This window comes from Lontra canadensis, unplaced genomic scaffold, assembly GCF_010015895.1.
Source record: "Lontra canadensis isolate GAN:19392208 unplaced genomic scaffold, GSC_riverotter_1.0 scaffold3, whole genome shotgun sequence".
Lineage (NCBI taxonomy): Eukaryota > Metazoa > Chordata > Mammalia > Carnivora > Mustelidae > Lontra > Lontra canadensis.
Genome location: NW_022630997.1, coordinates 44,761,617 through 44,773,990, shown reverse-complemented (window position 1 = coordinate 44,773,990; position 12,374 = coordinate 44,761,617). Strand labels below are relative to the sequence as shown.

Sequence of the window (12,374 nt, the reverse complement as noted above, 5' to 3'; positions counted from 1 at the left end):
CAGGCTCTGGGCCCACCTGTGTCCCTCCTTAGAAAGACAAGCGGTGGTGGAGGGCTTTCTTGGAAACCTGTCGACATTCACTGTTACTTTAAGACCACTGGTGGGTCTGGGCCCAGGGAGCCCAGATTAGCATTTCTGGGTGTGCCTGTCTCTACTTATCATTCTTGATAAAGTCAAAAGGTTTCACCTCAGGTCTGTGGGTATACCTCTTAGCCCTCAGAGAAATGCCTCAGAGGCCTAGGCTAGAGTTTGCTTAGTTGCCAATAGATGGGCTTTTGAGAAATCTGCCTCAGCCTGCGCTCCTTTCTCCATCTCTCTCTGCCCCCATGACCCATGCTGCCCAAGTGCCAGCCCAGCTCAAGGGTCCCCTTTCCTGGATCACTGAGCTCTCTTGATTTTGCCTGGGACCATCTTCTTGTCCCAGATAGGCTGGGGGGTTCCTGGAGAACAGTTACTAAGTCTTCATGATCTTTCGGAACTTACATGGCCTCTACCACCCCACAGGGTCTGGCTTTCCTCGAGGAAGGAGAGGAGGCATCAGAAGACCCATCAGATTGATTTTCTAGCTGAGCTGTGGCCTGTGAAGGGGCCTCAGCCCCCTGGGCGCCACTGTAGGAGTATCTGACACGCACCGATGAACTTGGGGACAGAGGGGACTCTTCCTGGCACTCAGGGTGTGGTCTTGACGGCTGCTTCCGGAAGAGCATGCGTGTCCCCACAGACTCACCCACTCATACAGAGAACACACTCACGTGCACACTCACACACCTCACACACTCATCCACTCATACGTAACACACTACATTCGGAGTCTGGAGGTAGAAATTCTCCTGGCCAGACCGCCACAGGGACTGCCCTGTGGACCCTGCTTGGCCTCAGGGCCTGTGTCCCAGACACAGCCAGGCTCCTAAGGCTGCGCTTTCCCTCCTCACCCCACAGCCCTGCTCTCATGAATTAACGACCAGTCCCCCTTTGCCCCCTCCCCAGCCCCCGGGCACCCACCCATCTACCTCCTCTCTCCATGGATATGCCTGTTCTGGGCGTCTTATGTAAAAGGAATCAGGCAACATGTGGCCTTTTGTGACTGGCTTCTGTCACTCAGCCTGTGCGTTCCATCCTTGTAGCATGTGTCAGCCCTTCCCTGCGTGTGGCCGGTGATACTCCAATTGCATGAACAGACCACGTTTTCTTTATCTCACCATCTGTGGATGGACGTTTGGGTCGTTTCCATTTTTTGGTTATGACGATGACACCGCTATGAGTGTTCACGTACAAGTTTTTGTGTGGACGTATGTTTTCAATTCTTTTGGGTATAGAGCTTGGAGTGGAATTGCTGCGTCCTGTGGTAACACTGTATTTAACTTCTGGGCAACTGCCAGGCTGTTTTTCAGAGCAGCCACCCCACGTCACACTCTCAGGGGGCTTCTTGGGTGGGCTCCTGGAAAGCTTCCCAGGGGCCCTGCTCCCCCCACCCTCCCTACTTGGAAGGTTACCTAGGTCTGGCCCAAACAATGAGAGACGGAAGAGGGTGTGGGTGGCACCTCGCAGGGCCTATGGTGACGTCAGCAGGTCCTCCCCACAGCCCCTTGCTATCTTCGCTGTGAGGGAAGTCTGGGTGGGCCCTGAGAGGGTGTGACCACAGGAGAGCAGGAGCCCTGGGTTTGCTTTTGTTCTGGGCTTTGGCCGTTAACCTGCTGTGTGACCTGGGAGGCATCCGGCAGCCTCTCTGAGCCTCCCTTTGACAGACCTGACTGGGAGAACTGTCAAGGTTCCAGCTGCACATTTCACTTGCAGTTGGTAAATCTACGGGCCCTGCTCACGTGTTGTGTTGGGAGTGACTGTCATTTAATGTCCCCACTCCAGGGCGAGAATGCCTGCCCCCTCTCCTCCCCACCCCTCTCCTAGACATTTGTCTCTGGGCTGCTATACTCACCCCTGGGCTCAGGTGCCAGGTCGAGTGAGGGCGACAGCAGCCGGAGCCCCGCTCTCCAGCCTGTGCGTCACTCAGTGGGCTGGCCGCATGCTTCTGCTTTCCCCATGGGCCAGTGGGCACGTTTTTCCAACGCTTTAGTCCAGTGCTTTCCTTCCTTTGCGATTGTGGGCCGCTAACCAGAGGGAAGAGAAAGAGAAACAGCAGAGTCCCATGGTTCCCCCTGTTGTCCTGTCCTCAGATTTCAGGTCCTCAATTGCCCGAGTCCATAGAAGCTGAGAGGCAGGACTTGCGTCTCTGCCGAGGTACCGGTGGAACCCTCCACAAGGGTTACCCACACTGTGGCCAGCGTCACCCCATACTTGCTCACAGTGGATTTTGCCAGTGTCTTTCCCTCTGCTCGGGATCCTCCGTTCCCTAAACTCCAGCAGGTTTCTCCTATTCCCGGTCTGGCCCAGCTTAGATGTCCTCTCTTCCAGAAGCTTCTGTCTGTTCCCCAGTTCTGGTTTGGGTCTCCGGTGTGGCAGCCTTCCCTAGTCAGTCCTCCTGTAGGCCTTGAAGTTATCGTAATACTACCTTCTGGTTCCTTCTCTGTCACCTGGGGCAGGCAGTGGGGCTCGAGAGGAGGGGACCCTGCCTTCATCACCTACCCACCTCCTAAGTTTGGGTCCCTTCTGCAGCCACACACCTTGATACATGCTGGGCGTGCACTGGTGGCATTTTTCTATCCTTAGCCTCTGTCCCACTCTTTGGGAGATTCTCACATATCTGTATATTCACAGAAATCAGTGGCACAAGGATCAGAACTTCAGAGTAGGATGGTGGGGAAATCATGAAATGTTAAGGCTTTGGAGCCTTCTCAAGAGACCCCAGGCTCCTATCTTTCTTCCTTAGTGTGGGGGAGGAGAAATAAATTTCCCTTTACCCTTCAAGGTTCTTGGCTGAGGCACCCTGTAATAAAAGATAAGCAAGAATAAAGCAAAGAGAGGTTTAACTACATGGATACCTCCTGTATACATGGGAGAGCCCCAGGGAGACTGAGTAACCCCCCAAATGTCGAAGCCACCACCTTAACATCTCCAGCTAAAGACAAAAGAAGATGTTGGAGGGTGGAGAGGAGGAGCAGGTTATGGGACGTTACCAAGGAAAGCTCAGTAAACAAGGGGAAGGTTATGTGGATCTAGGTCATTTCCTTCTTTATTGATAAGAGTTTCCCGAGATTTAAAGTCATCCTCCTTTTCCTGGTAGAGACAGGGAGACACCCTTACAAATGGGGATTTTCCTTCTACATGAAAACGTCTCTTGAGAAAAGGCTCACTTCTACACAATTTCCAGAACTTTCCCTGTGTCTGCTGTTTCTTAAAAATAATCCGTCTAAAATAACCCTCATGCCACAGAGATATATTTTGGGGCGGCAAATGGTGCCCCCCTTCATTAGTTTTTCCCACAGCGTCCTCAGGAACCCTTAACTTGACTGCCCCAAGCAATGTTGCTCTGGTCTATTCAGACTAGGATGTAGATGACTGATATCTGCTTTGGGTGCTACCTTCTCGGTAGTAGCCCCCATGGTGACTTTCCAAGCCCACTCTCTTGATTGGGACATACCAGGACAAGCTTCTCTGGACCTCAGTATGTTGACCTGTTGGAGCAGTGACCATATTGGAGCAGTGACCTGAGAGTTGTAAGGATTGGATTGGACTCAGGCTGGGGGTTTGCAAACTAAGACCCACCACGTATTTCTGGAATTTAAGTTTTATTGGGACAGACATACTTGTCTGCTTATATATTGTCTATGGGCACTTGTATGCCAGATTGAATCGCGGAGACAGAGACGGTATGACTCACAAAGCCAGAAATACTTACTATCTGGTCCTCTACAGAAAATGTTTGACAACTCCTAGATTACATCATACAAGTTCATGATCCTAGTTAAATAAACATTTTTGCTTTTTGCCAAAAAGGCAAAGTGGTGGTGATGACATTTTGGGTTGCTAGCAGTGACCTGGAGGGAGGGATCTGGGGGGGTGGGGAGACATACTCCAGGGGTTCCTGCATAGGCTTGCACCACGATTTTTTCTCTTTATCGAAATGTTTCTATCCACTGCCCCCTTTGATTTTTATAGCCAGGTCCTGGGTAAGAGATCAAGGATGGTTCATCCCCACGTCACAGGAGGGGAAAGGGGGGCTTGGATGGGTGAATGGGCCAGGCTAGGGCACACAAGGAGATAGCGCTGCATGAGAACTGGGGACCTAGGCTCAGGATTCCCAGCCAGATCCCCCTTCTCTGCTGTTCATCGCCCCAAAGATGGAGCCATAGCATGGTGCTCGGCAAAGGGCTTGTGCCCCCAAATTCCGCCGTGTGGAAGGAACCGTCATGCTAAGCTGGCTTCCAGAGGCAGGAAGAGGGCCCACGTGATGGGGTTGGGTGGGCCGGTGGGCGGCATCCGAGCCACAGCCGCTCCCGTGGGTCTGACCTCTGTCCGTCTTCCCATCCTGGTTGGCAGCCTTCGGCCTGGGCGACCTCCCCAACCTGCTGGGCCTGGTGGGGCAGCCGCTGGGCGACGGGGAGCGGAAGCGGCGGCACGCGAAGGCGGGGAGTTATAGCATCGAGGTGCTGCTGGTGGTCGATGACTCGGTGGTGCGTTTCCACGGCAAGGAGCACGTGCAGAACTACGTCCTCACCCTCATGAACATCGTGAGTGTCCCCGCATCCCGGGGTGTTGGGGTTGGGGGGTGCCACCGGTCTTGGTCCTAGCAGCCCATTTCTCTCGGGCCTGGTGTTTCCCAGTGGAGTTTTCCCAGCAGTGGGACAGGCCTGAGCAGACCTGTTGTCCACTCCAGGCCAAGGCTGGTCTCCACTGTGCACGCATGTGCCAAGGGGTCCCTGACCATCAGCACCAGCCCCTGGCAAGCTGGCATCCCGGGGACAGTGGCTTCAGGGTGGGGACACATTCAGAGCCCCAGGCAGTGGTGGTGGTGGTGGTGGGAGCAGCTCAGGAGGCTTGGAGTTGCAGACTTCTTTGCTGAGACACCCATCTGCAGAAAATGCCTGATCCCAGGAGGAAAGGCTGGCCAGCTAGTTGTGAGTTGGCCCTGGGGTGGGGATGGGGGCAAATCCCAGGCCTGGAAGGTGGGCCTTTGATGTTCACTGAGAACAAAAACACTCTTCTGCAGATTTAGGTCTTCGGCTCCATTGGTAAGAGTTTCCAGAGCTTGAAGCATCCCTTTCTGGTACCGCTGGGGAGACACCCTTACAAATACAGTTCCCTTACACCTGTCAATGTCTCCTACAAAAGGGTAGCTTCCGCTGGGGTTGGCAGGGCTTCTCATATGTCCGGAATTTCTTAAAAATAACCAGCTTAAAACAATCAGTATGCCAAAGAGGCATCTTTTGGGGGTGACAAAACCTTCCATCCTTCCTTGTTCTTACAGCTCTGTCTAAGCCCCTGAAGCTGGGGTCCTGAGGTGGGGGCTTTGTCTTATACTTTTTTTGATGCACCAAGTGCACAGCGCACAGTACGCAACCCCCGATAGGTGATCTGGAAGCAAGCGGCGTCTATGGGAGAGGCAGGGGGCCAGCATCCCCTGAGAGGGAGCGGGAAGGCAGCAGATTTGTGTCTGCAACGCAGGTGTAAGGAAAAGCGGGGCTAGAAATCCGATCCAATTACAAGGAGCCTCAGGGGAGAGGAGGGGTGCCTGAAAGTATTGCCCCCCTCCCTGCCTCTTTGTTTGGATATTAATTCTTCCATCCCTTAAGGAACCTGCTGTTTGGGACTCAAGGAGCAAAGGCTACCAATTGGGGCTGTTCATGAGGGAGGGGGGATAACTATGAATACGGACCACCTACCCTGGCTCTAGAGATTGCTAGCCTAACCTCAGGCACACAGCCCAGTACTAATCCCATCAGTGAGAGAGCAGGGTTAGCCGGAGCCCGCAGGCAGGTGGAGAATGGGAGTGGCGGGGCGGGGACAGGGGCCCCTCAGATGCTGGGAGCCTGGGTCCTGGGTCCAGACCGAGGGCTGCAGACCCCAGGAGGGTGACCCTATGAGCCAGGCCCTATTCAGTCCCAGAGTCCTTCAGTTTGTTAAAGGATAATTTTCAGAAAAGGTAAAATCAGGGCTCTCGTACAGAAGTAAAAGCAGCCAAGTGTTACAGGTTTTGTTTCACTCACTAATCAATGAGAGGACCAGGCAAATGTGATAACGCTTTCAAAAGAGAACTCCAAGAATGGAAACATTAATAATCAGGCATTTTGAAATAAAGGTGCGAACAGAGAGCAGAATTGGCTGTCTCCCAGGGCAGAGGACAAGACCGAATTTGTGCAGCCGTGGACAAGAACTGTGCGTTGTTGTCAGGCGTCGAGCTCTCAGTCGTAAAGCAGCTTCCGTGGAATCGGGTTCAGATGAGGCTGAAAGGCGTGCTGTGGACAAGGCCATTTCCATCAAAGCGCCTGTTACAATTATTCTCCCAGTTTGAGGCCTGCTCAGGGTCTCTGGTAGAGAGCCTGTCCCAGGGACGGCAGGGAGTCTGGTGGCCCATCTGATGTACCGGCAGCGTCCCTGTCCCTGGAGTTAGGAGGGTAGCAGTCTCGCTCAGGACACACCCCCGGGTGCTGGCTGTGTGACCATCCAAGCGACTGAGTGGTCGAGGTCTTTGATGAATCGTATAAGGAAATACTGTTTTCTGTAGAGCAAAGTATACTTTTGGAACTGTTTTCCAAAGGCTTGCCCAGACGGAGATGGGATTCCTTCAGAAGGGTCTCGTTAAATCTCTGGGATCTGAAGCTGTGTGGAGGGCGGAGGCCAGTGCGTGGGAAGTGCCACCAAGGTCTTGGCGTTCCCGACATGGAGGCCAGTCGCCTAGTAGTCCTCCTTCCCTGGAGTCTCTCCCCATGTCCTCTGAACTTTATTGGGTACCTTTACTGGAGAAAAGTAAGCCTGTGTCCCGCTCAGGCTCTCTTGACCTCGGACCCATGACTCAGCCTTGGACAGGGAGCACCTCTGCTTCGCCCTCACCAAACACTGTGCCCCCGTGGCCTACCTTGGAGACTATTATTTCCAGAGGCTTGGTTCCACGTTCCTTCTCCTTATAGCCTACCGGAAAGTGGGTGGGGAGAGTAAATGTCTTCCAGAGGTTCCCGAAAGGCTGCTTAAGTCTGATTCTTCTGCTTACTGCTGGCTTGCCCTATGGGATGTGGAAACAGAAGGGGAAGTTGAGGCAGAGCTTCTCCACCCCACGAGGGGCCTGTTCCTCTGGGGAAGGGAGGCTCGCCACGTTGAGGAGATGTTGTGTGTGGACCTACAGCTGCCTCAGGGGGTCTGTGAGCGGTGGGTTCCTGACTTCCTAGCTGCAGGGTTCTGGCCACCTTTCCTCCCAGGGGACCCACAGCTCAGCCCGTGCATTGTGTGGGGAGTTTATCTGGCTGGGACGCTGGAAACACTAATTTCCTGTGGGATTTCATGAAGCCGGTAAGAAGGGTGTCCCTGTGCTGTCCCCTTGGAGCACCTGCCTGCCTGCCTGTGACCATTTCTGATCTTGATTTGCGGGGCCGGGCCTGTCCTGGTGAGATCAGGGAGGGATCCTGTTCCCGGGATGTATGGACCCTTTGTGCTAACCCTGGAGGAGGGGCCAAAGCCATCAGTGAAACGCTCCAAACCATCTGATCAGGCCCAGCTCTCAGGCTGAGCTCAGGGCATCCTGCCTCTCACTTTCCTCTTGCATTACCCTGGGGATGTGCTGTACGTATTCACAAAGCTGCAGCTGGTGGCCTGACTCCCTCCTCTCTCCTCCTGACATGCTGCGTGGGCCCCTGATGGACTTCATTTGCCTGTGCCTCTGTTTACCCATCCGAACCAGGCCACTTTCCTTAAAGCATCTTCAAATCTCAGGACTGGGGAACCATTTTGAGAGCTTTGAAACAGAAGGAGCAGTTGTGTTCAGCAGGTAGTGAGTGCCTGGCGTATGCCTAGGATGACAGACAGGCTCACATTCTAGAAGCTTCGGTCTGGATGCAAAGATAAGCCTCGGCCCATGGAATGATTTGGGGGCAGTGCTGAAGTTGCTTAGAGGAGGCAGCCCTCCCTGTGGACTGGGGGGAGAGGATTTCTGGAGTGGTTTGGAGCTGAGGCTGCCTCAGGCTGGGGGTGGAGCGGTTTGGTGATGTGGAGCGTGTGGGCCCGGTGAGGATGCTACCATGCACAGCGGGGTTGCGAATGCAGGAATGAGGGGACAGTCAGGCTGGCAGAGGTCCCCGAGGCAGTAGCTGGGCCCTGGCACAGACAGGAGTGGCGAACAGCACCTGACAGGGGCACCAGCATAGATTTGAAGGAGGAGAGGATGGCCCCAGAGCCAGCTGAGGCTGTGACGGGCCCACAGAAAGACTCTGAGGACAGGGACTCTGCACTTTCTCAAATACCACAGTATCATTCCAGTACCTACCACATGTCAGGCACAGGGCTGAGAACCTCAGAGAAAGGCGCCGTGAATCCTTACTGTGGCCTCAGGCCAGTGGCATTCCTTTGACAGCTGTGGCTCCCAGAAGCCAAGTGACTTGGCTCAGACTAGTAAGTGGCTGAGTTAGGATTCAAACCCAGATCTGTCTGATCCCGAAGTTCGTGCTTTCCCCCCACTGCTGCTGTGGTAGAACATGGTGGGGAGCAGCTCTGAGGAGGAGGCGGGGGAGGATCCCAGCCCCCCGGCCTGGGAGGTGGGGACAGTGCTGCCTGTCCCCCGCAGATGGATCTTTGTATCCGAGTCAGGATTCTGAGGCTTCACCCCTGGGCTGGCTTCCTCCTCTTGGCTCCTAGCTGTGGCCAGATGCTCCGGCCAGGGCCGTGGAGAGAGGCAGGCACTGTCAGGGGCCCTCTCCTTGCCTGGGGCGACACACCCAACCTCTGGGGCGAGGACTTCCTTGGACAGGGTGTTCCTCCGAGGTCAGAGCGGAGGGAGGGCGAGGAGATACAGAAGCCCTTCTGTTGGTCCTCACCGAGCTGGTCTACAGCGGGAACCTTCTCGGCAGCCCACTCGGGGTGGCAGGCTCGTTGCCTACCTTGCTCTCTACCCTGCCGGGCCATGCTGCCACCACAAAGGTGTTGGACGTGGTTGCTGGAGAGACATTGCCTGGTGTCTCTTGAGTGGGTCCCCCCGCTCTGACCTGCTTTGGGGCCCCTTCCTGAGGCCTCCCAGAGGTCCTGCTGGGAAAGCGGGGTCCAGATGGCTGTCAGACCAGGGCCTTGGTAGCCTCAGCCCGGGAGGGTGGCATTCTCTTGGCACATCACTCTATTAAATATTCATTATAAAGTCCGGTTTGGAACACCACGGAAACACCATTTTCGTACCGAGAGAGCGTTGTTTCGCCAGCCCTCCTCCATTTGGGGATACGCCAGCCTCCGGAGCAGTCGTCCTCCCTGCTCACTGGAAGGACGTGAATCCTCCCCCTCCCTCTCTTGTGGATTCTTTCTCTTCTCTCGTCTCTCTCTCCAAAAAGCTTTCCACTGCTCCTTCAGGGCACTCAGAGACCCCCCAAAACAGAAAGCAAAAATCTTCTTACTTTAAGGTCATGGTTCTTCATGGGGGCAGTGTTGCCTCCCAGGGGACTCTTGGGAGGGTTTGGAGATATTTTTTGGTTATCCCAGCCGGAGGGGATGGGAGGTGTCTGACATCCCCGAGGAGCCCGTGTGCTGGCTGTTTAACGTCCTAACATGCATGGGACACCCCAAACCTGAGTGGCCCTGGGGGCCAGGGGGCCGGCCCAGAGGTGTTAGTGTCAGTTCCCATTTGCTGGCATTCGCTTTTCCAGAGTAGGCCCCCCAGGCAGAGAACGGTGCTTCTCACAGAAGCACCAATGCTAGGGTTCTGAGCCCTAATTACCATGAGTATCCCTCACGGTGGGGAGAGCTTGTGGTCGACAGCCTGGCATCCCAGCTGCTGGAAGGGAGGTCACACGCCTGAAATCCCCATCCCGGGCCCGCCTGATGGACCTGTCCTCGCCTCCCAAATCGGGAAGCGGAGGTTCTAAACTGACCGAGAGATGCCACTGATTGACCACATCCAGGTTCTAGGCGCTGTCCCAGACGCTTGACGTTGGCCTCACCGTCTGTTCTCCGGGGCTTCTCTGCAAGGTTGGTTTGTCTACACTCGGGTGAGAGAGTTGGGCTTGGCGGGGTGAGGTCATGGGCACTTTGGGTCTTTCCAGGTCTCCACGGTGCTTCTCTTCACTCTCCGAGAGGCTGACCTGGGACAGAGAGGCTGCTGTGTTTTGGAGACAGGTCACTGGGGGTATGTGCTGAGCACTGAGGACCCATGAAAGGGGCTTTCCGGGGCTGGGTGGTCCGTCCCCATGCGCCCTGGAGCCCTCCTGCCCGAGCAGCTAGCCTGTGAGGTGGGCTGAGTGGTCGAGTGGCTCAGGCCAGCCTGCAGGCCCTGGGAGCCTCAGCCTCCAAGATCTCACTGGGGACCTCCGAGGCAGGGCCTGCCCACGGGGTATGGGAGTGAGCGCAGTGCACTGGCTGGGACTCAGCATCCCAGCCCCGGGGGAAACCGGGGCCCACTCTGGCCACCGCCTGGGTTAGCCCTATGCTGGGGGCGCTGGGTGGCAGGGATCCTGGGCTGTAGGCCTCGGAGGATTACTGATGCACAGCCCCACACGGTGCACACCCCACAGAGAGAAGGCTTGTTTCCATGCATGCGTGTGTGCAAGCGCCCACATCTGGTCACCTGTGTGTTTAACATGGATGTGTATGTGTGTGTAGATACGTGTACCATATCACATGAGCACACACAGAGGAGTCCACACGTCATGTGTGGGGCACGTACTTGCCATATTTCATCAAAATTGAGCACATCGATTGTCAGATGCTCTTGTTATTCTATGTAGTTAAGAAGCAGAAAAAGTGGGGCGCCTGGGTGGCTCGGTTGCTTAAGCATCTGTCTTCGGCTCAGGTCATGAACTCAGGGTCCTGGGATTGAGTCCTGTGTCGGACTCTGTGCTTGGCAGGGCGTCTGCTTCCGGATTGTCTCTCCCTCTACCCCCTCCCCCTGCTCACATGCGCTCACTCCCTCTCTCTCTAAAATAAATAAATAAATCTTAAAAAAAGAAAGTACTACCTGTTAAACTCTGATAAAGATGTTTCCTTATCACTTAGAATGTTTATTTGCACATTTTGGAAGAGCCCTTTTAACTTGATCGAGACTTAGGTGTTTATCACGTATTACTTGTGTACACACATAGATGTGACATGTGGGAGAGTAAAGTGTTCCCTTCGCTTCCTCAATTTGGAGCATTCCTTGTCCAAGTCCCTTTCCGCACGGAGCCATCCAAGTGTGTGCTTCCCCGCACAGCATTTCCCGGTGCCATCTGGAGTGTTGGCGAGGCTGCAGGCGCGCCCCACACTTTGGGATTTCCTCCAAGCTGGAACCTGTTCCAAACCCCTGTTTGAAATGGGGATGCCTTCTTGATTTTACTAGAAGGTGGCAATGGAGGTTTTCAGTCAACCAGGACCCCCATTCCTTCCTCAAATCGCCCCTAAATGGTCCAGTGCCGGCAATGGCAAGGGGTCACAGTGTCCAGGGAAGCCCCCGGGAACAACATGAGTTTCTTGCTCATGGGGGCAGTGCCAACATGATCTGAGTGCCTCCGACCCGCCGTGATGGGGAATGGGGGAAGAAGAGCGTCTGAGACACGTGCGGTGGACAGAGTTGCTGCATCCTCTCTTGTTGGAAGGGTTGGGACTGGGGGATGGAGGGCCGGTCCTGGGGCCTGAGGCTGAGGAAAGGGCAGGACAGATGACTGTGGCCGGCCTGTCTTCCCAGCAGGGCTGCGCCCATTCCGTTCGGGTTCACAGCCATAAGTGACCCGGGAAGGCACGTGAGCAGAGGCTGGATGTGAACTCCGACAGCAGCAGCTGTGCTCGGTCTGGCTCCGCCATCGCTACAGGCCTGCTCTTCTCTGGTCAGAGCGGAGTAACGGGCCACGCTCCTTGGAGCTCCTGCGAGGAATGGCTGACCCTTAGAATCAGAGCGGAGAGTGTCTAAGATGAGCACCCCGTAGTCCCAGAAAGGAAGTGCTCAGCAAACACCACCCAAACACCCCAGAACTGACAGCGGGGGTGTGTTAAAGGGACACAGGAGCCAACTGAGAGAGCTCCTGGGGGCCAAAGCTGGGACAATTGGTGCAACAAAATCAATAATGTAGTATTGAATTATAACCCACAGTGTGAAATCCATATTCATGGGTTCATACTGATAAATAAAGGACAGAATAAATAGACAGATGGGAGGAGAATTCCAAATAATTGATGGAGATACTCTGTCCCCAGGAAGGTGGATTTGAACTCCCACTCCTGTAGCAGGGGCCGTGCACAGTGACTTTGTCCTGAAGAGCACAGCTTGGGGGTGGCCGCTGTCCCAGCAGGTGGTGGGAGTCAGCCTTGCCAGGGACGGGTCC

At 54.9% G+C, this 12,374-nt stretch overlaps 1 protein-coding gene across 4 annotated transcripts in view; it reads left to right on the top strand.

Moving 5' to 3' along the window:
* ADAMTS14 (ADAM metallopeptidase with thrombospondin type 1 motif 14) overlaps positions 1-12,374 on the top strand; it is a 72,666-nt gene that overhangs the window by 24,243 nt on the left and 36,049 nt on the right. For all 4 annotated transcript variants that reach the window (XM_032841169.1, XM_032841165.1, XM_032841160.1 and 1 more), the window contains exon 4: positions 4,435-4,625. In XM_032841169.1, the coding sequence (XP_032697060.1) occupies positions 4,435-4,625 (191 nt within the window). The remainder of the gene's footprint in view (positions 1-4,434; positions 4,626-12,374) is intronic.